This window comes from Helicoverpa armigera, chromosome 4, assembly GCF_030705265.1.
Source record: "Helicoverpa armigera isolate CAAS_96S chromosome 4, ASM3070526v1, whole genome shotgun sequence".
Classification (NCBI taxonomy): Eukaryota; Metazoa; Arthropoda; class Insecta; order Lepidoptera; family Noctuidae; genus Helicoverpa; species Helicoverpa armigera.
The window spans coordinates 11,884,531-11,911,589 of NC_087123.1; the positions used below are offsets into that span (position 1 = coordinate 11,884,531).

A 27,059-nucleotide genomic window follows, 5' to 3' on the forward strand; every position below is an offset into this window, starting at 1 on the left:
TCCACTCATTTGATCCCTACACCTGCAGTTGTCCCAAAATAGAAATAGTTGATTCCCAAACATATCTCGGCCTAAACATAGACAGCAAATTTAATTGGAACTGCCATATAGAATACGTCTGCAATAAGTTAAGGCAATTTTTGGCAAATATTTTTATTCTTAAAAATAGAATTCCGTTCAAAATGAAACTATTACTTTACTCCTCCTTAGCGGAATCCTACATTAGATATGGATTATGTACTTATGGTCGAACCTATCATACATACCTAAATAAAATTTATGACCTACAAGTAAGAATATTAAAAAATATTGTCCCCAAAAATGTTCGAAATCAATATTATGACAATAATAGTGAACTTTTTAAATATTGTAAAATTTTACCTGTCCACACTCAATTTCAATACTTATTACTAAAAAAACTTTTCTTTGAATCCAAACTACAGAAAAAAATACAACATCATATTTACACACGAGCGGTAGCACGGAATCGGTTGCAGATTAGCCGCGCTAATAATGTTTACGGCGAAAGGACGGACGCTTACATTGTTGCTAGACTAATTAACGATTTACCCTCAAAGTTACGCGAAGAATTAACCATTAAAAACATTAAAATAAAACTAAAGCACAGTCCTACTTTTTATCAAAAATATGATCACAAAATGATTTACCCAATTCTGTAGTTACCTAATAATTGTACTTAATAAGTTTTTAAGTTAGTAATTACGTACTTCAGTTCTGTTAGCATTAGAACACCTATTGTATTGTTATCTTTAACTTAGGTATTGATGTGTGTATGTATTTAAGCATTATTTTAAAACCCGAGTGGTTTTTCAATGCTTTCTTAACTTAATATTGTACACATTTGTTTTAACGTTAAATAAAGGAAAAAAAAAAAAGTAATTTGAAATAGCTTCCGTTCGGTAAGATTTTTTTGTACGTAATTCCTAATAGACAAGACCATCATCTGCCTAGCCTTTTCCCAACTATGTTGGGGTCGGCTTCCAGTCTAACCGGATGCAGCTGTGTACCAGGGTTTTACAAGGAGCGACTGGCTATCTGACCTCCTCAACCCAGTTACCTGGGCAACCCGATACCCCTTGGTAAGACTGGTTGTCAGACTTTTTGGCTTCTGACTACCCGTAACGACTACCAAAGATGTTTAAATGGCAGCCGGGACCTACAGTTTATCGTGCCATCCGAAACACGGAAGAACTCAGTATGACAAGATGGTCACCCATCCACGGACCGACCGCACCAAGCGTTGCTTAACCTTATGATCGATCGATCCGCGCGGCTTTGACTTAGCCACGAGCGAGCACGAGCTTAGCAAGACCATAATAAATAATTGAAATCAAATCTTAAACGAACCGAAACCAATTTAATTTTATCAGAAGTCATAAAGCGATTACTATATTTTTTCCTTAACCACTTATTAACGTATTCCTAACACACCTTTTTCATAAATTAAAACTATAAAAATTTTAGAACGGGTGTCGAAAAAAAAAGCTGTTTTTTACACATGTCGCTTTTAGATGGGGTTCGATAAAAAACGGACAGTAGCATGGGAGTAATACTTATTTTATGACTACACCTGCCTAACTATGGGGCCCTAGTAGCATTATAATGTATTTAAATGCATTCCCAAAATGCATGGTGGTGCGCGGTGTCAGTCGCAGCGATAATTTGGTAGACTTGATAACTCCTGATCTTATCTGCAGTCCTGGTACATTGGGACCGTTTTACGCTGAATTATTTCAATATAAGTAACAACAAAGAATTAATGAAACCTGTCGTACTTATAACAGCTGGTTTTAGTTCCCCCTTTTTAAGTTTTTTTATGAAGATGAAGACATAAAAGTTCTTTGCTATTATTACTCGTATCACAAGTTCTGCGTAATACAAAGTACCTACGCTTTTATACGTATCATAAAGTCTTATAATACCTTAATATCTAACCTATACCCAAATGCTTGATACGATTAATAATTCCATGATCATTTTTTTTTCCAAATGTTAGCATTTTCTCTCAGTATATATCTACAAAGTGTGTCATACCTAATCACATTACATTAAATAAGTACGTTAATGTACTGGTCAATATATTTCGATTAACACAAAAAAGCAGAATTAAAAATTTCGAACAAAGTAGATAGATAGAATAGAAATCAGTGAAAATTAGAACACCATTTTAATTAGTATTTTGTATAATTCACTGACCTGCGTTGTAGGAGCGGCAACACTGCATCGCAACAATACGTCGCCGAATCAAGCGCGGCAAACTTAACATCTCAATTGTCCTACAATTACGTCAATAATCACTAGAATAATCACTAGATTGCATTGCACTGCTCTTATAAAGATTCGGGAATCTGTAGAACAAACGCTACTGGTTCCATATAGCTCACGATATGTCCGCAAAGCTAGAGCAGCGTTTTGATGGCATTCGCCGTAAATAAGCACTATGTCGGTGTACTCTGCGGCTGTGCAATTTACTCGAGGCATTGTTTATTTACACTGATAACAAATCACAATCAAAAACAAAACACTGAAATGGCGATTTCACGCACCAATTCACTTTCGCATCCTCGATGTACCGTTCACTAAAACACGTAAGTCTATCGTAAAAAACAAAAATCCTGTCGCAAACACACGATTTGCCGCAAATCAAAGAACCGGCGCGCGCGGCGGCCATGCACTAAACATTTTCACACACTTTCCCGAACACAGAAATTAGCAAAAAGTGAATCTTAATCAATTGATGTCTTAAAAAACCTTTAAAAACAAGTGACGGCTAGAAATATCAAATAAAAATGTGTGAATTAATTTCATTAGTCAACTTAAATTAAAATATTCATTACAATTATTAATGAGTAGAAAATAGCATTTAAAACATAAATAGTGTTTAACTTGATATCTAAAGATTTAGGTTGGCAGCAATGATCCCGGTGAAACTCTTTTCTTATACCTCATGACGTGAACATATGACTATGGACCTTATTGCTATTAAAATAAGTTTCATTTTGCCTTGTTACATATTCGTTCTTCTTTTAATTAAAGGTTTTGCTCAGAACGGCAACCTTTATTTTGATCGCTAGCCGGGGTCATTGAAAAATTTAAATTTGGAATTCGTTATAGAATACTAGTATATTGTGATAGGATTTAATGTGATAAGTATGACACACCCGATATGAATTATATGTTGTAGTTAATTTACTTTAGCTTTGATTTACTAATTTGATACTCAATGTGTAAGGGTCAATGAACTGAGATATAAGTCAAGTGACTGGTTGTAAAATAATACCCCATAACATGTACTTTTAGTGCAAAAAATAAACGTAACAATGTAATCGATCTTGACAGGTTAGTGACATACCTACAGTAGTCAAAATATCATGTTTCTTACATTCATTAATATTAATTAATTGTAAATCTATCTCTATTTAAAATAAAAACGTTGTTGTTTTGTTATGTCACAGTGTAATGCAAAACGTAGTCAAATATATTATGCTTATACAAGGGATGATTTACTTCAGTTTCAAGACTCAGATTGAAGAAGATTCCGGAATCGCCACATTGCATCTTGGTGGTGAAGGGCGGGCGTTTTGAGAGCTTTCTTTTGCTTTGCGTCCGATCAAAACAAATGATTTTGAGTTTTTCTGAGTTTTGGAAGATACTGTAATTGCGTACAGGAGATTTTTAAAATTAATGATATGATTAAAGTCCAGCAGTTCTAGAAGTCCTTTTCACATATTAAAATAATATCTATCGCCGTTTATGGACATTTTACTTTGTATACCAACAGCTATGTTTGTACATTTTCCACCCGCTGCAACTGACACCGTCACCCATTGGTCACGCTACCGTGACGCGTGACGTTTGACGCTAACCCGTCACCACGCAAGCGCGCACCTGCCGACATGCGTATACGCAACAATAGACCCCATGTTTTGTGTGAAGTCGGGAGAGCAAGTGGCATAACCTTTGTGTTTACTGTTTTTTTTTTTTATTTTGAGAAAAAGAAAAATAATGTACAAATTGAGGAGAAAATTGCATCAGTACAATGCTAGCAAATGCAAACTGTCTCAATTAAAATTAAACCAATCTGAAAATGTATTTTCATGTTGGAATAACAGCAACATATTCCAAAGAATTTATTTACTACGAGGATATCAGATATCCATAATTACCTGATTTACTAGTTTCAAGCTATTAGTTGCAGTTCCCAGTCAAAATGTTAGTTGCACTTATACTTCTTCATACAAAAAAAAAAAACACAAAAAAGGCGTTACTCCACTTTGTCATCAGCCGCGTTCATAATCATATTCACTCCATACATTGTAGTTCCCTAATTTATTTTCAAAATTTCTTCGCTTGTCACTCTCGTTCAAGGCAAAGTAAATAGCTAAAATTCTTTAGTTTTGTTATGTTTTGTTTCATGTTAAGCATTTGAGGCGTCAATTCGATTTGGACATATTTCGTTTGATCTTTGTTCAGAGGTTCACAAGATAGGAATGCGATGTGAGATGTGTTGTTAGGAGAATGACCGTGGAAGGATTTTGGTGGGGAAATTGATTAGTTAAACGTTTATGCATTGGCTGTAATTAAGTAACGTTTGTGTATGCATCATGTGTGAGTAATATGTTGAGTGGGAATGCCTGGTCTTGTATATTTTCACGGTAAAACTGTTCAACTGATTTGAATTGAGATGGTTTCTCCAAGAAGTGTCATTAAAACAGGTCAAATTCATATTTCATTATAATGTGAACAATCTAATGTATTTTAAATCCAAAGGATACTTGTAAAGGCATTGACCTGGGTAAGTATTTCCAAGTCTGAAATTACGTTAACGTAATAATAAACTGGAACCATCTTATCAGTTGCGCGTTTTTTTCTCTATTACTTAGCTACAACCTGCATAAAGATTGTCCTGATCTTAGAATTATCCAAACATATCTAAAAGCTATAGTAGGACAGAAGATGATGATTGTTACAAATAGTTCTAACCAGCTAAAATGACATAATGATAGGTTGTTTTATCAGAACGGATACAAAATGATAAATTACATATTCGTATATTATTAAAGTGATTAATTACTTACAAGTATGATAATATCTGTTGCGTAATAATTTGTAGTTGATGTAAGCTTAGATAGGCTTTTTGTTATCGGATTTTTTACTATGAATGAAGCAGTGAACGTAAAAACTTCTTCTGAATCAATGAGAACTATTTGCAAATTAATGAATAATTTATTGATACTCAGGTACTTTTTTAAGGTGGCTAATAACATTGTAGAGTTTATTGAATTTCTAAAAGTGAGGTGTCAAAAATTTTGTGGTAACTACGAATATTTCATAGAAATTCGAAAATGACACGATTTAGTACTTACTCACCTTTTAATATTTGTAGGTCCTTCAGGTAACGCAGCTATGCTGTGCAATCCTTGTGTATCCTTAAAGATACAGCCAAAGCTTGACAACTGTTGAGACTGAATTTTGTGTCACTTTTGAAATTGATAATGGCAGTATGTACATAATTGTTTTAAATATTGTTCTAACGCCCCTAAGTGTGTCTCTTCGCTGTATTTGACATGAATCATAATATGATTATGAGCATATATTATACTATATACCTACCATATTTCATATATTCTGGAAATATTATAGTTACAAACAGCTATCCTACATTTCGTTATATTTATACTTTTTGCTCCTCTGGTATGAGATCTTAAGGCTTCCTCGTATGTCCTTCCTTGGTGAATTTTTTTTATACTTGCTAGAATGATTCCTCATCTTTCGTGTATTTAAAATTAAAAAGAATAAAACAACAAACTATGCACAGTTAAACATAATTTATTTCATATTATTTAAGTATCACAGATCCATTTATTTTAATATTCATCACGTTAACAAAAATATATATAGTCTACTGGTGGTGATGACACCATTTACATAGCAATAGTTATGTTCCAACTACTTCTGTAACTGCGATACATGATATTTACAATCTATCACATTATATACAAAGAGACGATCAAGTGCTTCGTTGTACTGCTGAAATAGGAGTTCATAAAATATCCTAAAATATAAAAGAAAATAAAATGTCCTTCTAAAAGTCTTATTGTAGCAATGATGGTAATTGTACAGTTCAAAAGTTTCTCATTGCGCATTGTTCCAACTTCACTTCATAAAGGTATTCTCACTTCGAATCAAGAATTTCGACTATATTTTCCCACTCATCAGGCCTTGCTATAAACCTAATATTTTATTACTCTCACAATTCCATTCCCAATACTATTTTTATAATCAATTTCATATAACTCAATCGTAACACGAAAACCAGTTGTATATTCATGACAATTAAAATTGTATGGACCAAAATACCCCTCGGGCGCGGCCACGCTATCGAAGTTATTAAGTTGTCATCGTGGATTCTACATATCAATGAAAGTTTTATTACAAATAAAAATATTGTTGATGGCCTTAATAACAGAGAAGAGAGTGGTCCAGACCAAATTGGGAAAGGTTTTAGTTAAACAGTAGAATGATTTAATGACTGTTAGGTTGGTAAGATTGGAGAGTAAAAAGGTTGATGGTCTGTCTATGATAGAGATGGCCAGTTTCACAATCTATCGATGAGTATTGGTTTATCTTCGATAAGGTAACCAATACCATTTTTGGACAATATCGTAATTTATATGATTTTTCTCATACGTTGTTTCATTTATCTGTGATGATTGTATAGCTATCGAAAATTTTTACGTAAGTTCATGATTTTATATTGTTCATTCTATCCCTATTTCAGCAGTATAAACGATCTAAAAGGTTGAAAATAGCAAGATCTTTTCTATTGGATAGCGGAATTTTCAGTTCTTTTCATACGCGATAATTTCTAAAGGCAGTGAGTTTAGGCAGTAAAGATTTATTTTGATATTTTGTAATTTGATGAGTTTTCACTAAGTTCATTTTGTTTTGTAAATGTGAATTCTAAATGTAGATTATCGCGCATAAATAGACCGTAGAAGTTTGACTTATTCGAAGTTTACATTGCATTAGTTTTAGATATAAATGCAGTTGTAAAGTCTTTATAGTAAACGAGAGTATTAGATGAATTTTCCACTATTCATGCTTCTAATGTGAGTGAAAATGAATCTTTGTGACAAGTCAATTTAGTGGTTCTTTCCTAACGTGATTATAAATATTGAAAATTCATCTAACATCAAATAAAAATACTTATATTGTAACTTTAAACAGTAGCTAGATAAGCTCAGAGTTAGACACGTATAACATTTTCTTTTAGATTATTGCCAAAATTTTGCTGTGGCAGTACATATTTGGCACAAAGTTCGAATCTATAATAAGCAAGTTAAAATTATTGCGAGCAAATAAAATAGAAAAATAAGCGAATTTCTCAGTTAATAAAACACTCAAACACTATACAAAAAATAACAAAATAACCAACTGACGCCGACTGACTCAAGTCGGCAATGTTTCTTTAAAAGACATTGTAGGCACTATTATTGCTAATATAATATAATTTATTCATCGATCGCTTATCTACAGCATAGAATATTCTATACAAAATATACTACGAAGATTTTACAAACTTAGGCCGTCGGCCTACGAAACTATACTTTTTTCTAACATAACATTTAAACTACTCATTAGTTTACCAACAATCGTCCATATACATTCGTTCGCATAGGCCTATAGTTTCACATTTATCATCATTCACAATTGTCTCATTAGAATACACACGGATACGTACCGTTGAGTTGAAGTCATTAATTAGGGCATGTTTGGGGTGAGTGAGGAATTCATAACCAAGAGGGTCTGCCGTGCAGTAGGTCGGCGGCGTCGTGGCGGTCCATCTGCCGCAGCGCGGCGGCGAGCGCGGCGGTGGCGCCCGCGCCTCGCTCGCGGCACTCCCACAACTCTAAGATAGCCTCTGTTGGCGAGCTCTTTGTGGCGAACCACGTGGTGTAGCGATCCACGCCCAGCCGAGCCGCCAGCGCGCGCCAGTCGTTCCCGCGCGCGTTCGGCGGGTCCAATATAGCGCACAACTGCCTTTTTATTCGAGCACTTAATTTAAACGGCCCCTCACCCGCGCACTCGTTGACGCCCGCCTCGCTAACTGTTACGTTCCTTTTAACGCTGCCGTCGCTCCCGTCTTCGCTGCGGCACATACGAGCCTCTAAAAGGTTTTCAGTTATGTTAAAACTGCGCTGCGACTCGGCGCGGGGTGAACGTCCCCGCGGCGATCGGCTCCGCACGTCCTCGAGGGATATTCGGAATGTCTGCTTGTATGACGGATTGGTTCTCTGACAGGCAGACACGCTGAAATCGATATTGTCGCAATCATGGGTTCTCTCTAATACAAAGCTGCAATGTAAAGCGTTGTAATTTGAGCCCCAAACGTGTTGGAAAGGAATTTCTTGGTAACCAATACCCGGTTTAGCTTTCCAGCCGGGGCTGACGTGTTCTAAATTCAAACAAAGATTTGAACCTCCGTCCTGGAACAGTAAAGTTTTGGGTCGCTCGAGTAGGACGCCGCCAAGTTTCTTCTCTTGTTCCTGACAGTAGTAGGCCGCACAAAGCGTATCTTCGAATACGTAAAGTCTTATACTGTAATCTGCGCTAGTTTCGCTGAGCACTGCCGGCGCATATATTGCCAGCTGAAGCGCCTTTACCGCCTTTCCATTGAAACTTTCACCCACTAATACAAAGGTAGACAGCATATCGGTCACTAGGAATATTTTATCATTGTCGAGTTGAGTGAACACGGGAGTATTGATCGTTTCCTGACCGAGACCGACGATTTTCTTCCATTGCGGTTGAGTATTGTCGGTTTTAGCACTGTTGTGATCGATGGCGTATAGCGAGAGATTCCAGAAGCCGTGCTTCAGGCTGGCGCAGTGAGGGATTTGTAGGATGACTGACTTGTTTAATTGAAGACGCGGCGGGCCGCACTTAACTACTGGGCTCAGCTGCGTGATACCTGCGGGGCGGAATTTGCTGTGAGTACTTCGTATTCATGCAGGTACATACGTTACAACCAGGCCTGCCCAAGGCATCAGTTTTTTCCCAAGCAGAAATTATAGCTCGCTGATACCATAACATAATTACACATCGTTTAAAATTACCTTTGGAATTTGTTCTCTATCGTATCGCAAAATCAATTTATTTTTATTAGACTTGTGCTCCAGTAAAGTTTTGGACTCATAAATATTCATAGCAGTTTGATGTTTTAGGGCATAATAAATACAAGAGTGGATCGGCAAAATTATTTATCGAAAATTAAATTATGTATTACATCAACAGAGTTCATGTTGTAAATAATAAAAGGTGACCGCTATTTAACTTTGCTAAGGTTATTTTGTAAATGAATTTCAATTAGAAAATTAACAGATACCAACCTTTTCCCAATCTGGGTCGATACCGATCGTCTTTGACCACGGCGACGTATATCTGTTCTCTCCTGCCCCTACTCAGAGCTGCCTCAGGTATTGACAGGGCAACACCGGCGGCAGGCAATGCCAACCTCGCCCCAGCACTTGAAACTGAGAGGGACTGAGATGTAGGCGAGTTCGACACGAGTTCCGCTAGTTGGAGCGTCACAGACTCATTCGCTGCATCATACATTGAGCCCGCTAGAAGAGAAATTATAGTAAGTGGCAGTGGAAAAAGCACTTAAAGAACAAACAAATATTCGAATAGTTGATGTAGGTAACGAAATAGATGATCGTGACATAAATGAAGAATTAAAGGCTAACATAAATAATTTCAACCACGTGGTAAGCACGTGACAAATGACTATCAATGGAGCCATATTTTTAAAAGCTCCTATGATGAATACCAATCATACTAATGAATGAATAATAGAAGAACTTACAGCTAGTGAAACAACTGGAGGCCGAATGTTCGGATTCGCTGTAGGGTTTGCTGTCGTAGTCATCGCTTTGGCCCTTGCTTGAGGCGCAAGGAGTTATCTGATGGTCTACTGGTGACGCGTAACTGTGAACAAAATGAACTGTTCAATACAAAGACTTTGGCAGAATTGCGTTTACGAGCAAAATTGTGATGAGAAAACTTGTCGATGATCAAAAGGAAGATTATGAAAATGATAGATAATGAGTCTTAATATCGCAATGACTCCAATAATAGGCAAAGTCGATTTCAATATTAAAACTAAATTTTTTTCAGATCTTAATACTCGTAATAACAAAGAAGCTTACGGATAAATTAACAAAATATGTGAAACAATATACGTTGTTTATTATAAACGCGGTTCTATAAAGTTTGAAGTTAATAAGCAGATGTTCCAAATTTCAAGTCCATTTTTTGCATCTATAACATTATTCTTAAACCAAACCTATCATTTATCAGGTAATCCACCTAAAACATTAACGTTAGAATCATTATAGACTTCATTCATAAACCATGTATCTATTAATTTTTTGCTCAATTAATCTTTCTCATAGATCTTAACCATTTATTATAGAGACATGTATCTTATTTGTTTTAGGTTAAATCACTTGCAAACTTAAATGATGTCTTTTGAGATTATATCCTTTTGAATAATTAAGGATTTTAATCTTTGGTCTAATTGAGCAAAAAGTGTAATGATTTATTTGATCTTTGTCATTAGCGTTTTCGTATTCATTAATTGAGTGTGTGTTCGGCTAATTGTTATTTATTAGTTGCCACACCTTTATTTGCACAAGTAATTATTTAAAAATCCCACCCAAAACAATAATGTGAAAGACTGCCAAGTTCGATAATATGGGAATGCTTCGCCTATAAAAGAAGTGAGATCTGAATAAGTACCAAGTTCCATAGTTACATATACCTCAGTTCAAAATAGTTACTTTTTAATGATGTTACTTGGCAAGTTTTCACACACCATAAACCTACTAAACGCAATGAATCAAGTATATAATTTTCTATTAAAACTTGCCAAGTAACATCATTAAAAAGTAACTATTTTGAACTGAGGTATATGTAACTATGGAACTTGGTACTTATTCAGATCTCACTTCTTTTATAGGCGAAGCATTCCCATATTATCGAACTTGGCAGTCTTTCACATTATTGTTTTGGGTGGGATTTCATTTATTTTTGTAAGGTTGATTATTTTATTTTTTTCTTATGATTAAGTTAGTTAAGGAAATGTCTCATTTATACTATCTTTCAGATTTATGCTTCTTACAAAGAAATGAACTAGATTAACTAACTGGACTAGATTTACCAACTGACTGACATGACATGTTATCATATATTATGTTCGTGGATCAAAGTTACACATTCGTTTTTTTCGAAACTGACGCACACTTGGTCGTTTTCAGATCAGATTTTTACTTTACTTTGACTTAATACAAACCTTTGTAACGAATTTCAGATCGGTACGACCATTCGAAGATATATTATATAATTATAGATAAATTTATTTCGTTTTAGTTCCTTAGGGGTATAAATTTACACCGGGTACAAAACACCTTCATTATTTTGAAACCGACTCACACTTGGCCATTTTCAGATTTTTCCCTTTACCTTGACATAAAGACCTACCTCCATGCCAAATTTCAAGTCAATACGACCATTTGAAGTGGTCTAGGTTTTTGATGAGTGAGTCAGTCAGTCAGTCAGTCAGTGAGTGTATAGTAAAAATAGCGATTTTCTGACGTCAATATCTCAAGACCTACAATAGGTATATTAATGAAATTTTGTATTTTAGATAAGTGAGGGGGTCTCAACAGATACTAGAAATTTGGTATGCGTAAATAAAATAGATTTTGAGTTATAGGGGGGTCGAATTTGGCCCGAAATGGTTCGTGTAATCGTGTAATGTAATAATATAACCCACGGCCGGTGTGTCGCTTTTTTTGCTCGAACTTGGCGGACACACTGCCGTGTGTCTAGATACCTATCCGATAACATAAATCATTTCTTGCAAGAACATAATTCATTATTTTAAAGAACATGGTACAGACAAAATCTGATCGGTATATGAAGAGGAAAAAAAGGCTAGTAAAAGTTTTAGCGGTGTGCATGCAACTGAAGTCTATTGTCTTGAAGCTTTCAGGATTCAGACACATGGAAGTTCGATAAAGCACGTACGTCAATGTCAATGACACTAGGGCAAAAAGGCTCATTCCTACTACTGTGAAGAAAGGCGAATTTACAAAACTAAGAACTAATAAGTACTATAATAGGTAAACTTAAATATACTTTGTTTCTATCTTCTCTTAAAACATAAAACAAAGACACACAATACCGCGAGAGGTGACAATGATAATTTTGAAAGAAATTCTGAATTGATTTAAAACTTAGGTGTTTTCAGTTCAGACTGGACATTTAAATAAATAAAATAGGTAAATAAGTTAAAACTATAGAAAAATCTAAAACTACAACTTACCTATTAGTAAGATGCGGAACATCATAATGATGCTCAGCTCTGGAGTCCGGCTGAGGATGCTCATATCTTGGAGGACGGTGCTGCATCAGGTCAGGAGCTAGAGACAGCGACTGCTTCTCCACAGTTGGGTACATCTCCGGTTGGAAATCTGCTTGAAAAGGAATTTTAATTGAGTTATGATATACATAGATGACATTTCTCTAACCTAATCTAACTGATTTCAATATTTTTTCAAGGCTTTAGGTATCGGATGTAGAAATTAGGTATGGACTTCGAAAAGTTGTTCGTGATGATACTTTTTCCCCTCAAAATTACTGGCGTCCAATAAGGTAACACACTTCTTGGTACTAAATCGTCAATGTATACTTAAATCGTTATTTCCCTGTATCTCGGTTAAGTAAACTTAACAATTAACCAATGAAGCATGACAATTAAAGTTCTAATAGATAATAATAATGACTATGTTCCTTCACGCTTGATTATGTGCATTTCCCATTATGATAATGATGACCACAAGTCATTGCCCTGTAAGCTAGGAAACGGACGTCCGAGCGGTCAGTCTTGATTCTTGTAAGTCATTCATTTTTCATAAGTGCAGTCTGAATGTATTAATAGCAATATGTACTTCTATGAATTCGCACCTGGCGAGACCATTTTATGATCTGTTTATGCTAAATTTATATTGCCATATAATAATATTGAATATCGATTTTGATCGCATATTCTCTTTTCGTAGAATAGTCACAGTTATGATTATTTTGACATGAATCATGATAGATTCTTCAATTTTAAAAGACATTTTTGGACTTGTAGTGTTGCAGTGCAGTTTTTATATTATTGCCTTCGAACAATAATTTTTATTTTGCAAATCAGCTGCCAAGACTTTCAGAATCAACCAGGTTTCATCAACCGCATATTAAACTTACCAGTCCGCGTCATAGTATACAGAGAGTGATCTCTCGTCTTCCTCTGCAGAAGTTTGTATACCACTGCTGCTCCGGCCAAAAATACCACCACTGCGACTGCTATTCCTATGTATAGGGGAATATCGCTGTGTGCCGCCACTGTTGACAAAAGAAAACCACTGTTAGTACGTAGACCTATGGTTTGGGGACTGACTGAAACGTACATCGTTTTAGGTTTAAGAACGTTTTTCATTTGTCAAATTAAAACCGAACCGAATGAATTGAGAACCTCCTTCTTTTGTTAAACCGGTTCTGTTTTAAATATAAACACAAAGTAAGTAGTTGAAGTTCTTTCTACTCCTTCTTAACTTCGTTTAAGTCATTTCGCTCCTCATGAAAGCAACAAATCATGTTCGCAGCCATAAAAATAATAGTCACCACTGTCATAACACTGAAGCCAAACTTTTACTTGACATTAAAAAAACCACAAGTTGAAAAGCAGAACACATTCATCATTTCAAACAAAGAAACATAAATTACAAAGTTTCCTCGCGCAAACTTTTAAAAAGCCAACACTATCCTTTGCCACAAAAAGTTTGTATTCGGGCTGAACAAAAAAACTATGAAACCATCATATTATTAAGCACCTGATAAACTCTTAAAAACGGTTACTATAAAAAACGGTTTTAACGATGTGTCAATTTAACGATATTCGTTGTAACCTCGAAATAAGAAGCAGTTTCGTTGATATTCATGCTGTTGGACCGCAATCGTTAAATTTGTTTTCGTTCATTCAAAATGGACGCAGGCCCATGTTTCTGGCAGCACCTTTATATTATTTATGCCGACGTGTGTTTATGGCTAAGTTCCATCGATGGCGGACAAATAACGCTCTTTTGGTTCCAAAACTAGTTATATGAGCGATGAAATCAAGTACAAGTTTTAAGGTTTCCGAAAGCTTTTGTTGGCTAAATAGTTTGTAGTTGCAAATCTATAAAGTGGTATTTAAATAGGATGGGCACCTAATAGAAACCCTATGTGATTAAGTGGCCAAATGCTAGTTAACCAATAAGCAAAGATTATAGACATTTTGAAATAAGTATGTATGTCAGCAAGTTTTTGAATTTTCAAAGTAGAGGATAACTAGCTACAGTTATAAAAGTATCTCAAAGAAAGCCTCAAGATAAGAAATGCCACCCCAAAAACCGAAATCAATCGTAAAATTTCCATACCTCTCTTTCGGTACGTCACAATCTTTAAAAAATGGACCCGCGGCATTTTTTAACGATTACACTTTTTTTGTGTAATTCCGTGCCGTGAAAAGGACTCGTTATCGGCTGTTTTAACGATCCCTTTGATCCTTGTATAGTGGTTGTAAATGTGGAATTAAGGGAAACTGTCGAGACATCTGGCGACTTACTTTAAGTTTAAGTAGTCTTTAGAGTTGCGCTTCACGTGTTGTTTCATATTTGATGAGTATATTTACGAGTGATTCTGGTTTTGTATGTTTTATGGATACTGTTTTTACTGCTGCTGCTTTTTTATCGTTTTCTGGATTCTTGGATTTAGAGCCCTTCGTTTTTAAATTCGATTAAATTTTAAGGGATACTTAAAGTTAAGCTAAATCTTTACTAGCATTAGTATTTGCTTAATATATTTTTCCTACAGTAGGTATGTCCAATATCAAGAATTTCATCGCGAAATCAATTTGTCACAACCCAAATTGAAAGTCAAACATGAAAGACATTAATATCATCTCCCATCCTTTCTTCAGTTTTATTTAATCCATTTTAATGAGCTTTATCGTTGAAAAATTCAGCACGTGCTGTTGACTCATTGGTTTCTTAGTCATACACAAACATGACATGTGGTACCGATTATGCTAATTCACTTGTCGATGATATTCATTCATGTGCCAACATGTATTTGTGTTTCCTTTCTTTTATGGTTATAACAGCGACAACCAAAATTCACTTTTAATATTCGTCTGAACATTGCAGTCCTTATTGCTTTTAATTTTGGTCATAATATCTAGAAATTAAATGTCAAAACCAAAAATGGAAATAGGAATCTTACAGCTACAGCTTTTGAGGAAAAAATAATACTAAGAGCGTTCATAGCAACGCAGAAACTTGAAGAAACAAACAAAAGTGTTTAAAACCTTTAATGGCACAATTACTAGCGCAAACCGATTTTCCACGGTTGATTTTTGAGCTTTATAGCGGCAGAACATTGGACCATACGTTCTTCCATTTCTTACTTGACACAATGGCTAAAGGAATTAATGGGCTGTTTGAAGTTTCGAATAGCTAACGCGGAACTGAAGTAAGGAAGTGAGTGAATGAGTCTTCGCGCTCGATAATACGCGATAACGATCTTGAACTCTCGTATAATTAAAAAGGTTCGTAGGAATAGCGCGGTGTTTTGAACTAGTGTTGCTTCTTCTTTTTGTGTTACATTAGCAAGCTTTAGTTTCGTATTTCGTATACATCTAACGTTTTCTAGGATTTTTTTTGTCTATATCGTGGTTTTCAATTTCATCTTGTGCTTTTGTTTACTTTAGGTAAACTATTGTTAATACACAAGTGGTCTGTCAATGGTTGAAAAAGTAGCGAATATTTAAGTTCGGTTTTACTTTAAATATTTTTGATTTACTTGTCTTTGGCCTATTTATTTCCATATTTCATCATTAGATCCCCATTAATTATAATTTTTATCTTACATTATATCATGTTACCTATTATGAGTAAATGAGATTGCCCGGAGCAATAAATGAATGAAGTCATTTTGTCTGTCTGATAATGTGATAACGATCATAAATGTTGGCGCATAATTAAAAACAAGCTTGTGAACAGCTTCATAGGAAAATGATTTATTTTGTTATCATTAATTTGCATTAATCTCCAAAATGTTAATTTGAACCAGTGCTTGCTAAAACTAATTTATATTTAGTTACTAAAAATAAATAGAAGTTGTTAATTATTTGCTTTTAGACCGAATAGTATATCATCTCTGTGAACTGCAAATGAAATTGGATGACATTCACAGCAGAAGCGCATTTTAATTAAATTGGTACCAACTCTTACGATGCAATATAAAGCGGACAGTCATATTTCTGAGGTACCTATAAAGCTACATAAAATTTTGTCAGAAAACATAAAAATTCCTAAAGCTCCGAATTACTCATACGTCTGGTCTGATCATACAGCCATTATACATAAATGGCGTATCGAATGACCGGCATCCGAGCCGAATGTAATAAATTAATAAACATCGTGACCGTGCGAGCGATTTGGAACCGATAGTGATCGATGTAATTGCTGCACGCAACTTGATGCTACCATGTGGCTAAGTGGAGGGTTTATACGATATTCTATGATAAACTTCTTTAAAGTAAGTCGTCTAGTTTTGTGTAATAACTACTGCTTCGTCGTTGAAGATGATCTAGGGGGCGATGGTGTTGTATAAGAAGAGAATGATAAAGATGGAACAACAGTGAGTTAATCGAAATTTAAACATATTCTTGGGAGAGATCTCACAATAAAAAAATATCGTTAGGAAGTAAGAAAGAAATTGTTTGGTCTGTTACAATGGTTTTATTCTGGCTTTAGCTAGACTTTGAAAGAAATAAAAGCTACATTGGAATCTAGATTAGAAAATAATAATAATGGTTCTGAAACTACTTATATTTTCCTTGAACGTAGTATTAATATGAACTTCGGAGTAAACAGCTAGATTAATATTAATTTGGCATAAGCTTAAACGTGCTGTTATCCTAAAGAGGTTAACTTAATTGAACGCACGGTAAATTAAACTCGCGTGTGCAGCAAATTTCACGGTTTAGTCTACTTTTTTGTAACTGTTAGTAGCTGAACCGGTCGACGTTGATACTTTTGGATTACTGATGATCATCTTAGGAGATGATATGTTAGAGAACATCTTAACGTCTTTGTAAATAAAGAGACTGGTTAGTCTTTCGTTAAATTGAGAATCATTATTTTTAATATCAATGATGAAAATCTTTCAGTTGATGTCGATAACTGTTGCAGTGCCAATAGTAAAATGTTTATCGATACTTTTATACTACCGTAAGAGCTTTAGTGAATTTATCCATATAAACATGAAGAATGAATACACAAAGAGACATATAGTGAAAGCATAAAAATTGACGCGCTTTCTCATTTATTGTGACAAAGCCGTCTTAAGGAAATCATGGATTTGTATGCAATCAATGGCTTCTTTTATCTTGGGAGTTTGTGCTTGTGTGTGTGTAGGTATATTCTTGGTCTTTGTTAAGTTGTTCATGTCTTCCGTGTTTAGTTTTTACCTAACCGTTGTTTTATTAGCTAGAATTTTATTCTTACTTCAACACAGCTTGTGTTGCAAGATTGATTTTTTATTCCCAGAAATTGATCCGCCTTTTATATTTTTATTTTTTTATATTAGCCTATGCTGTCCCACTGCTGGGCAAAGGCCTCCCCCAAAGCCTTCCACTTTTCTCTATCCCTCGCTGCTTGGGGCCAGTCCGAGAGGAAGCTGTCCAAGTCTTCCCTCCAGCGTTTCCTTGGTCTCCCTCTCGGTCGCCGTCCATCCTCCGGGATCCACTTTGTGGTTATATTGGCCCACTTGTCCGGGTGCATTCGACAGATGTGACCCGCCCAATCCCACTTCAACTTTGCAGACTTATTGCCCACATCCAGTATGCCCGTCTTGGACCGGATAATGGTGTTGCGTATCCGGTCGCTTAGCCGTATGTTGAGCAGGCTACGCTCCATGCTTCTTTGGCATACTTTTAGCCTGGACTTCTGAGATTCGGTCAAAGACCAAGTCTGAGCGCCGTAGGTTAGGATGGGCAGAATACACATGTCGACTAGTTTTCGCTTCAGCGATAAAGGGAGCTCACCCTTCATAAGCGACTTCATGGACCAGTAGCGCTTCCAGGCGTTTTCGATCCGTCGATCGATTTCCTTGTCTTGCCTAGTGTAGAAAATATATTTTAGACATAAAACTGACAAAAAAGGATTTATAAGACCGCAATATAAACCGAATCATTTATAAAATAGATTTATGCGGGGTTATAAGATCAAAACAATAACGATCCTCACGGCTGAAGAGTAAAGCTTAAACACACAAACTATCTATCAATAGAATGAGCCACTTTATGGCCTGTAATATTACGAGCAATACGATTTTCTTTTGTAAGCAATAAATTTATTTACAATCACTTCCAACTTAACATATTGATAGTTTTGAAAGCCATTGGAGTTAGCAGTAAAGCACTTTAAGGAAATGTTGGTACAGGTACAATGAAAATTGTTCGAGGATTCCTTTGGGAAGCTGAATATTGTTTTCTGAATGGATGTGATGTCTTTTAGCGCTTCACTTGGCAGCTTGAAGCGAATGTGGCTCTTTGCCAAAGTCAAAAACACTAAGCAAGAGTGGGGCTTGACGCTGGAGGCGTTATTGAAACAGACACGGATGTAACTGATCTTATGGTCGCTGAAAACATTAAAGCTATCGATACGTGGTTATGTGTGAATACTATTTTAGCTATTTTTGCAGTTTCTACTTACAAAGTAGGAAAACTACACAATAGATATATTGAAAGGAACGTTCAAAGAAATTAAAGAAGTTCCAACAACGGAAATCAAAAACATCCGTTCGATGTTCCATCTTCGTTGAGCGCTTGCGTTGCCGCATGTACATCCATACGCAATGGCGCAACACTGCAGTAAAACGTACTTCATATCAATAAATCTCCTTCATAAACAAGTTCCAAGTCCCCACACGGTTTATAGCCAACCGATGTTTGAAATTCAATAAATCATTACATCCGCTACTTACACCGTTGAAATCAAAACCGCAGAGACGTTACGGGAATTAATTTACGTACGATTATCGGATTAATTTCGAAATTTGTACACTGTGTAAACATTTGTCAGTGCCAAGCGCGGTGTCCGATGCAGAGATCCCAGATAGGGAATCCAATCGAAATTTACAAACCCTTGTCGCTTTACCCATAACGTGGTAGGAGGGCTTGCGGAATTAAATTCTGCTCGCTTACATCTCATACGAATGTGATACGTAACATCTTTTGTTATAGAGGTGTTATTTGCCTGAATGGGATCGGCGATATGTGAATGCATTTTGCGATCGCCTGCTGCGCTCACTCGACGAAATCACAACAAATCATTCACGAGACCCACCTCCAGTAATGATGGCCGCATCGCATATAAATTGGATTTTACTGTTGTTTGTTTATGCATTAATGTTTGATTAAAAAGTTTTGTACGATTTAATTTAATTTGGACGGAACCGCAACGGTTGACGGCTGGCTGTCGTTTTTGGATGCAGTGAACATGATAAAATCACTGGAAGCCTGTTCACGGACGTTAATTTTGTGGAAAGTGTTGTGAGTGTGCATTTTGAAATTACTGTTTATTATAATGTAAATGTGTTTGCTTATTTAGTGTTAATATTTAACATATTTTGTGACTCTGGATAAAAATACCTACTCGTAAATTAAAAAAGAGTTGCTCAATTCATCGTTGGTAAAGAATCTGTGTAACCAAACCTGCATAGAACCGCACTAAAGCTTTATCAAGAAAATTTCCAAATTCACCATTCACCAAAGACAATTTATGAGCCGTCCCCAATACAAGAGGAAGCAACGCTCAATTCACACGACGATTCATTCAAATTACCATAATAATACACCTATAATTTGTACTATGAAAAGATTTGTGAAAAAGAAAAACTTATATTCAATAAATCTATCAAGTAGAAAGTTGATAACGATGGCTCAGTGTTCATTCGAACGGTTCTTTCCAATTATTTTTTGTTGGTTTTGATGATATTTAGTAATCCGCTTATGCGGTTATGTAGTAGCTGTATCATGTTTAGTTACTGGTTTGGCAGTTAACTCGTGACCTCATTGTGGTTAGCTATTTAAGAGAGTAGTTTTTTCGTGGGCTTGAAATGATTTAGATCATTAAATATCTTATATTAAGCAAAGTAACCTAATATCTAAAACAAATGAAAGAATATAGAAAGAAAGTTTTATCAAAAATTGGATACCACCTTATGTAATTAAAAACCGAATAGATTTAAGTCTTTTAAAATATGCCATATAAAATAAGCCCTAAAAGTCTTTTAAAAATATTAGAAGAAAAGAGGAACTGATTTAAGAGGCATTTTATTAATAGCTTCCATAGTGTCACGTAAAATGAAAGAAGCTTTTGTTTTTGCTAATACAAAAGCTAACACGTGTATGTTATTTAAGACGAAGATCCTAATGAGTCTTAAATTACCCGCCTTTAGGCTCATGTCTAAGGAAACAGCACATTTTTCATTAAACTTCAAGTCTACACATCGCATGATCATTTAAACGAAGAATCCACTCCATGCCGATGTTTAGGCAACAAAAGATGAAAAGGTGCTATAAAATTTCACCATTTTCCCCTTTGTATGTGGCAATTAGGCTAATGAAGTGGCTCCAACGAGCGCGAATGAATGGCTCCACCCGAGTTCCTGGCATTCAAAGCTCACCTTTCATGTGGGCAATTTACTGATGGTCCACATTATATAGCTTGAATTACTTGGAGTAATTGAATTTATTGTGGAAAGTTGGGAATATTAGTTTTAGAGAAAATGGTTACGGATTTATTTTTGAAAATGTTTAAGAGATTTATAAAATCCTCTCTTATTTTTATATTTGAAAAGGTCTAATAAATGGAACCTATATAAGCGTGACTGGATCAAGGAACAAAACGAGAAACAATTTAACTAAACGTAAGAAAGCACCAAAATAACATTCTCGACAGTAGCAACAAAATATATGAGAACATAAGTGCTCTAACAGTCTAACCGAGGATTTACCAAAGGCTTAGTTATTACTGAATGTAGCACAATATTGTGCAGTGTAGTCAAGTGTAGCAGCAATTGTGTGGCGAAAGGAGCTGCTCTAAATCACGAACAGTGTGCCATGTTTATACAACACACAAATAACTTGCCTTCTCCAACGGTTACACATTCCTTATTATTATTTCATGTTATTTCATCCCATTGTGTTCCAAAATTGAAGAACATTTTTTCCCAAATCCATCGCCACCAACAAAAATGTCACAACAATTTTTAAAACGTTTATCAGTCCATTTCTGTGATCCGAAAAAATAACCGCCAAACCCGAACACAATAGATTGATCATCCCAATAAATAACAATCAATCCACGCGACGCTAAACAAAAACAATTTACAAAGTCAAGATGGCGGATTTATTTGGCGCGAAAGCGTTCGCAAAGAAGCCGACGTACAAAACCAAAATGGTATTACCCCGAGGCTATTTATCAAAACGTACGATAAACAGAAATGGGAAATTGAAACAGAGTCAACGGGGACCAGTGGAAATGATTTATTGCTATTATAAACAAAATATGGACTGATCATTTTCAATTCCGAGATTGGATTTAGACCGCCGAGGGAGAGGTGTGTGTTAAACGTGCCTAATGCCATGTTTAATGGTGTATCGCATTCGAGTGATTTGTTTGATTGCTTCAAGTTGTTCATAATCACGTATCTTTGGATAATCTAAACTACGAATATTACAACGTGCTGTCGGCAAAATGACATTAATGAAACAGCTTTAATTAAAGCCCACATTTAACAGGTTCATAACTCGCACAGCTGTAGTTGAACCTCGGCTAAACTAACATTCTTTCATTAATGTTTTGAAGATATTACGTAAACACGAAACTGGTAGTGTGAACTGGTTAAAGAAATCTTATTTGAGTTCTCATACTACTTGCACAATGTAGGTAAACCCTTTAAGTACTAACGAGCCGTGACTACATCGCAAAAGTAAATACAGCGACACAAAAGAGAATAGAACTCTTTGTACAATCGTAATAAAAGACGCAAGCAAAGGTATTAAAACTAAATAATACCCTGGAATTGGAATTGGAGAGAGCCGAAACTGAATATTCCAAATGCCGGGAGTAGCGCGAATTTCTCCCAGAATACCTACCTGTTTGTGCCAACGTTAAATATTGCTTTATGATATTAAAAGCGTTTTTGTTCTAGAAAATATGTTAAAGAGAAAATCGTCTAAATGCTGTACTTGACATTTTGTATTATTGATTTTGGTTTTCTGATTTTTGTAGCACATTATGTTGTCTTTGTAATAATATCCTACAAGACCATTTAAATGTTTGTTATCAATATCTACTGAATCAGTTTTCTATGTGCCTATTCAATTTTGTTTGCAAAAACCTCTTTGTGTCTCTTTCGTATCAATATCCGTTTATTCATTTTACATACATATTGCTCACGTTTTAATTTCCGCCATTCCGCCGTATGAGTTACCTCGTGTTTTCCTTTACCTTTCGGAGTTGGTATTGTACTTCAGTTTGAATTAATTTTCACTGTATGAACACCCAACATCTAAACTATTGTTCTGAACGTTTATGAATGAGTTTGGCCAACGTTACATTAGCTGTCTGGCTGTCAGCACATGGGCGCTCTAAACTTTGCTAGAAAGTTTGATATTAAATGCGGATAGTGGCTAACTATTCGTAACAGTCTTATGAGCATTTCAAAATTAGACATTTAGTACGTATTTGGTAGTCGTTGCGGGGTACACTTATGCATCATTCCAGACTATCTTCATCGACCATAAAAACGTCTAAAACAGAGCAGAACAATTCTAGATTACCCAATTAAGTCGAAGACGTTATCGTACATAATGTTACCTCAAGCTTTTCGTAAGAACACCATAAAAATTTACTCCCTCGTCTATATTTAGACGATATGATACGGCCCAGATGGTCACGCCACCCGATTTTAGTATCTCTCGAATCTTTTTTACGTGACCACCTAGGATTGACCTTTGCCTCACCTTGCTGCTACCTTTAAGTTGATTAGAAATTCTTAAGCTGCGGGAGGTGAGGTGGGTCTTCATAATTTGGAAGGTCGCAGCTACAGCCGATAGCCTGTTATGAAGCGTCCACAGTAACATTTCATAGTTATGGCTGAACGGAAAGGAAGTGTATATTTAGTACGGCATCTGGTTCTGGAGCATTTCATAGAAATAGTATTAATTAACATGTCCCTTGGCGGATAGTTTCATAATTTGTAATTCTCATGACATGGGCTCGTAAAGTTTTAGCTGAAAATGTTCGAGTTTCTCGGTTGTCGCTTCTATTTGTGTCTCAGCTGTTATGAAATGAGATATGACGCCGATTAACGAAAAAAAAATGTTTTGATACGGAAATGTTATGAGATATATCGAGATTATTAACAGCAGAATGCGGAGATTTCCTATTATAAAAATAAAACTGAACGCATTTACAGTTCTAAAATGTATACAAATATTTTATTTTTTGGTGTAAATTAGAAATATTAGTCAGTAGAGACATAGAGTGTCGTTAAATATTATCGGTGTAATATTTTAAAAATATTGTTTATTTTATAATAGTGTGCTCAGATTTTAATGGCTCATTTAATACGAGCAACTAAAGCATCTATAAAAACCATTTTATAATGCGTCACAGCAAGGGATTAAAAGCTTATGGTTGTATTTACGTAGGTATTAAACCTTACTTTGTACTATCACCTTTTAATGGACACATATTTTGTAATTATGACATTTCATAGAAATATTACCTTCTTTTATTTTCAAAAAATATATTACTCTATTCCACTTCAGGCACAGTTTTCTATGCAACGTCTGCGCGTGTAATTTTTTAGTTACAGGTTTTTTTTCTTTTCCATAACGAAACGGTAGAGCTACAGAAAGTTTTTTCGTGATGATTTTTAAACGCGGGAGTTGGTTTTAACTTTCAAAATAACTTACCTACTTACTTAATAACCATTCTAATCTACTTCAAAACACTAATCACCAACAATTTCTATCACAACAAAACTATCCTCTGCCACATAGACCCCTATGAACCGCCATATTTAAGATCCATTCCATTTACAAACACCCGTCAACAACATTTTCAGCCAGCACTGCAAAAAGTTCCAATACCAAATAGCATGCAACCTCTATACTACATACCTCCATGAACTCCACAGTAGTCTCCGACGCAGTCTGCGTGTTGTGCATGTGCGCCTGAACATGGGGTGTCACCAGTGCAGGATCTTCGTCTAGTCTGTCGGCAGTCGGCGCCGCAGACGGACCACTCGGACCAGGTGCCCCAGCGACCGGGTAAGGCTGGGGAAGAGAGGTGGAATTAGAATAACGAAAAATAAAAGATTGATACAATTACCTATATGAAGACATAGACATTGGTAAATTAAATGATTTGGATGTATGATGTGGTAAAAGTCGTGGTGGCCTAGTGGGTAAAGGACCAACCTCAAGTACGAGGGCGCGGGTTCGATCCCAGGTCAGGCAAGTACCAATGCAACTTTTCTAAGTTTGTATGTACTTTCTAAGTATATCTTAGACACCATAGGCTGTGTTTCGGATGGCACGTTAAACTGTAGGTCCCGGCTGTCATTGAACATCCTTGGCAGTCGTTACGGGTAGTCAGAAGCCAGTAAGTCTGACACCAGTCTAACCAAGGGGTATCGGGTTGCCCGGGTTACTGGGTTGAGGAGGTCAGATAGGCAGTCGCTTCTTGTAAAGCACTGGTACTCAGCTGAATCCGGTTAGACTGGAAGCCGACCCCAACATGATTGGGGAAAAGGCTCGGAGGACGGAGAATGGATGGATGTATGATGTGGTAGGGAATATTTGAGTTAATTAGATTACGCTGACCGGTTAGAAACTGATCAAGTAAGGTTTTAGGGAAAGATAAGTATAACGTCGTACTAAAATACATTATTTATGGTGTCATTTAACATGGGTCTATATAACCCTGAATGTAAATAGACAAGAATGAAATTAGAAATGTTTTTTCTGCTAAATACATTAATTAATTTAAAAAAGACAATTACTAGTAAATTAAACACTACACACACACGAAAGATCGAAACCAATGTTCATTACCCAAATGTGTTTCTAAAACAGAATGAAGAGCAAAAACTAAACGCAATGTCAAAGATCACGGATCACTTTTTGCAGACTCGACATCATCATTTATCATAATGCAGTCTTGACGCGTTTTTTGTGCCTCGTCAAACATATGGGCCGTTTGAAAATTATTTTTGGGTGTTATTCAGAAATGGTTACGATATGTCTGGACTGTTTTTGGTTGCATTTTGGTTGGTATCTGATTCATCCTAATTAAATATTTAATGGTTCTATGAAAACAAAATAAGACCTATGGATTTAAGCTCGAGTTATTTTAATCGTTTTCAAATCGCAGTATACCTATGGATTGAGGCTAAAGAGATTTTATCGTTTCTGAATTACAATGACATAAAAAGTTAAGAAAGGTTTATTGTAATAAAAAATGCATACTGAAATTGAAATTAACCGTTCAAGTATTCTTAACAAGGAATATAATCCTTAAAACACCGTTTTTTCCTTTCAACTATAGCGAAAAAAACGGTAAACAAAAATTAGTTTTACATAAAAGTAACAGCTTTTAAAATACCCCTCTGCTTACTTAGTCTGAGTCCATTCAGTGTTGCCATTACGGAAACGTTTATTACCCAAAATGACCAGTTGTTATTGGAAATTTTAAAATTGGATATTTTTAAAAATAATACTTTTATCGCTGCGACGGTTTTAGTAATATATTTTGACATTTTCGAAGAAATTATTTCGTTAATATGGTGTTAGGATGCACACAGGAAATTGGATGCCTACCAAGAAATAAGAAATGGCCTTGCTTGTTGGTTTTGTGTTCTTTATGTCAAAAGTATTTGTTATTTGAGAATTTCAAATATTCTGGAAAGTATTTTCATTCAAGATTGAAGGTAGATTGTATCAGAATTTCGGCACAAAATATGACGAATGTGTGTGTGTGAGTTTATTTGAAGCACACAAACAAGTTATAGGTACCTACAGCTGGTAAATTGAATTATGTATAAAATTACTTTACTCGAAAATTACAGCAATAACTTTAAACCTAAACGATTTATCCTCCATAAATCGTTTAACGCCAACAACAAATCGATTAACACTCAAATCGTAATTCCATCGAGCGCTACAATTTACAGACAACACTATACAATTATCTAGGCTGAAACTAAGACAACGACCAATTAACGCGTTTACTACTCGATTATAATTAATCGAGAACCGAACTCGAGTCAGAGAATTATCGTAGGACTATCGTCCTCATCATCTGCCTTGCTTTTTCCCAACTATGTTGTGGTCGCCTTCCCGCTTTCTCAAATGCAGCTGAGTAGGTACCAGCGTTTTACAAGGAATGACTGCCTATCTGACCTCTTCAACTCAGTTACCCGGGCAACCCAATACCCCGTGGTAGACTGGTTGACAGACTTACAGGCTTCTGACTACCCGTAACGACTGCCAAAGAAGTTCAAAGACAGCCGGGACCTACCTATCGTGCCTTCCGAAACACGGTTCTTGGTGTCCGAGATATACTTAGAAAGTACGCGTTTACTATTCGATTATAATTAATCGAGAACCGAACTCGAGACAGATAGAACTATCGTCCTATAAATTGAAATTAAAATACATTAGTGGATGGCCGTATCGTCCTTACATGCGAGTTGGACATAAATCACAATGTTTTTAAAAAAGGAAATAATAGAGCGTTCATACTGTGATGGTGATTGGCGTAAAGGAAAAGAATTCGCGGTTTTAGTAATTTAATGTAAAATAA

The 27,059-nt window shown here is 35.7% G+C and overlaps 1 protein-coding gene across 7 annotated transcripts in view; it reads right to left on the reverse strand.

Annotated features, from left to right (window-relative positions):
* Nucleotides 1-5,834: 5,834 nt before the first annotated feature.
* The window catches only part of LOC135116747 (netrin receptor UNC5C-like), a 116,384-nt gene continuing 95,159 nt past the window's right edge, over nt 5,835-27,059 (reverse strand). For 4 of the 7 annotated variants that reach the window (XM_064034270.1, XM_064034271.1, XM_064034273.1 and 1 more), the window contains 6 exons: nt 24,374-24,529; nt 13,339-13,476; nt 12,413-12,563; nt 9,890-10,011; nt 9,414-9,647; nt 5,835-8,995 (listed from right to left, as the gene is read on the reverse strand). In XM_064034270.1, the coding sequence (XP_063890340.1) occupies nt 7,815-8,995; nt 9,414-9,647; nt 9,890-10,011; nt 12,413-12,563; nt 13,339-13,476; nt 24,374-24,529 (1,982 nt within the window). In that variant the 3' untranslated portion in view covers nt 5,835-7,814. The remainder of the gene's footprint in view (nt 8,996-9,413; nt 9,648-9,889; nt 10,012-12,412; nt 12,564-13,338; nt 13,477-24,373; nt 24,530-27,059) is intronic. The other 3 variants (XM_064034274.1, XM_064034272.1, XM_064034275.1) reach the window with 2 other exon arrangements.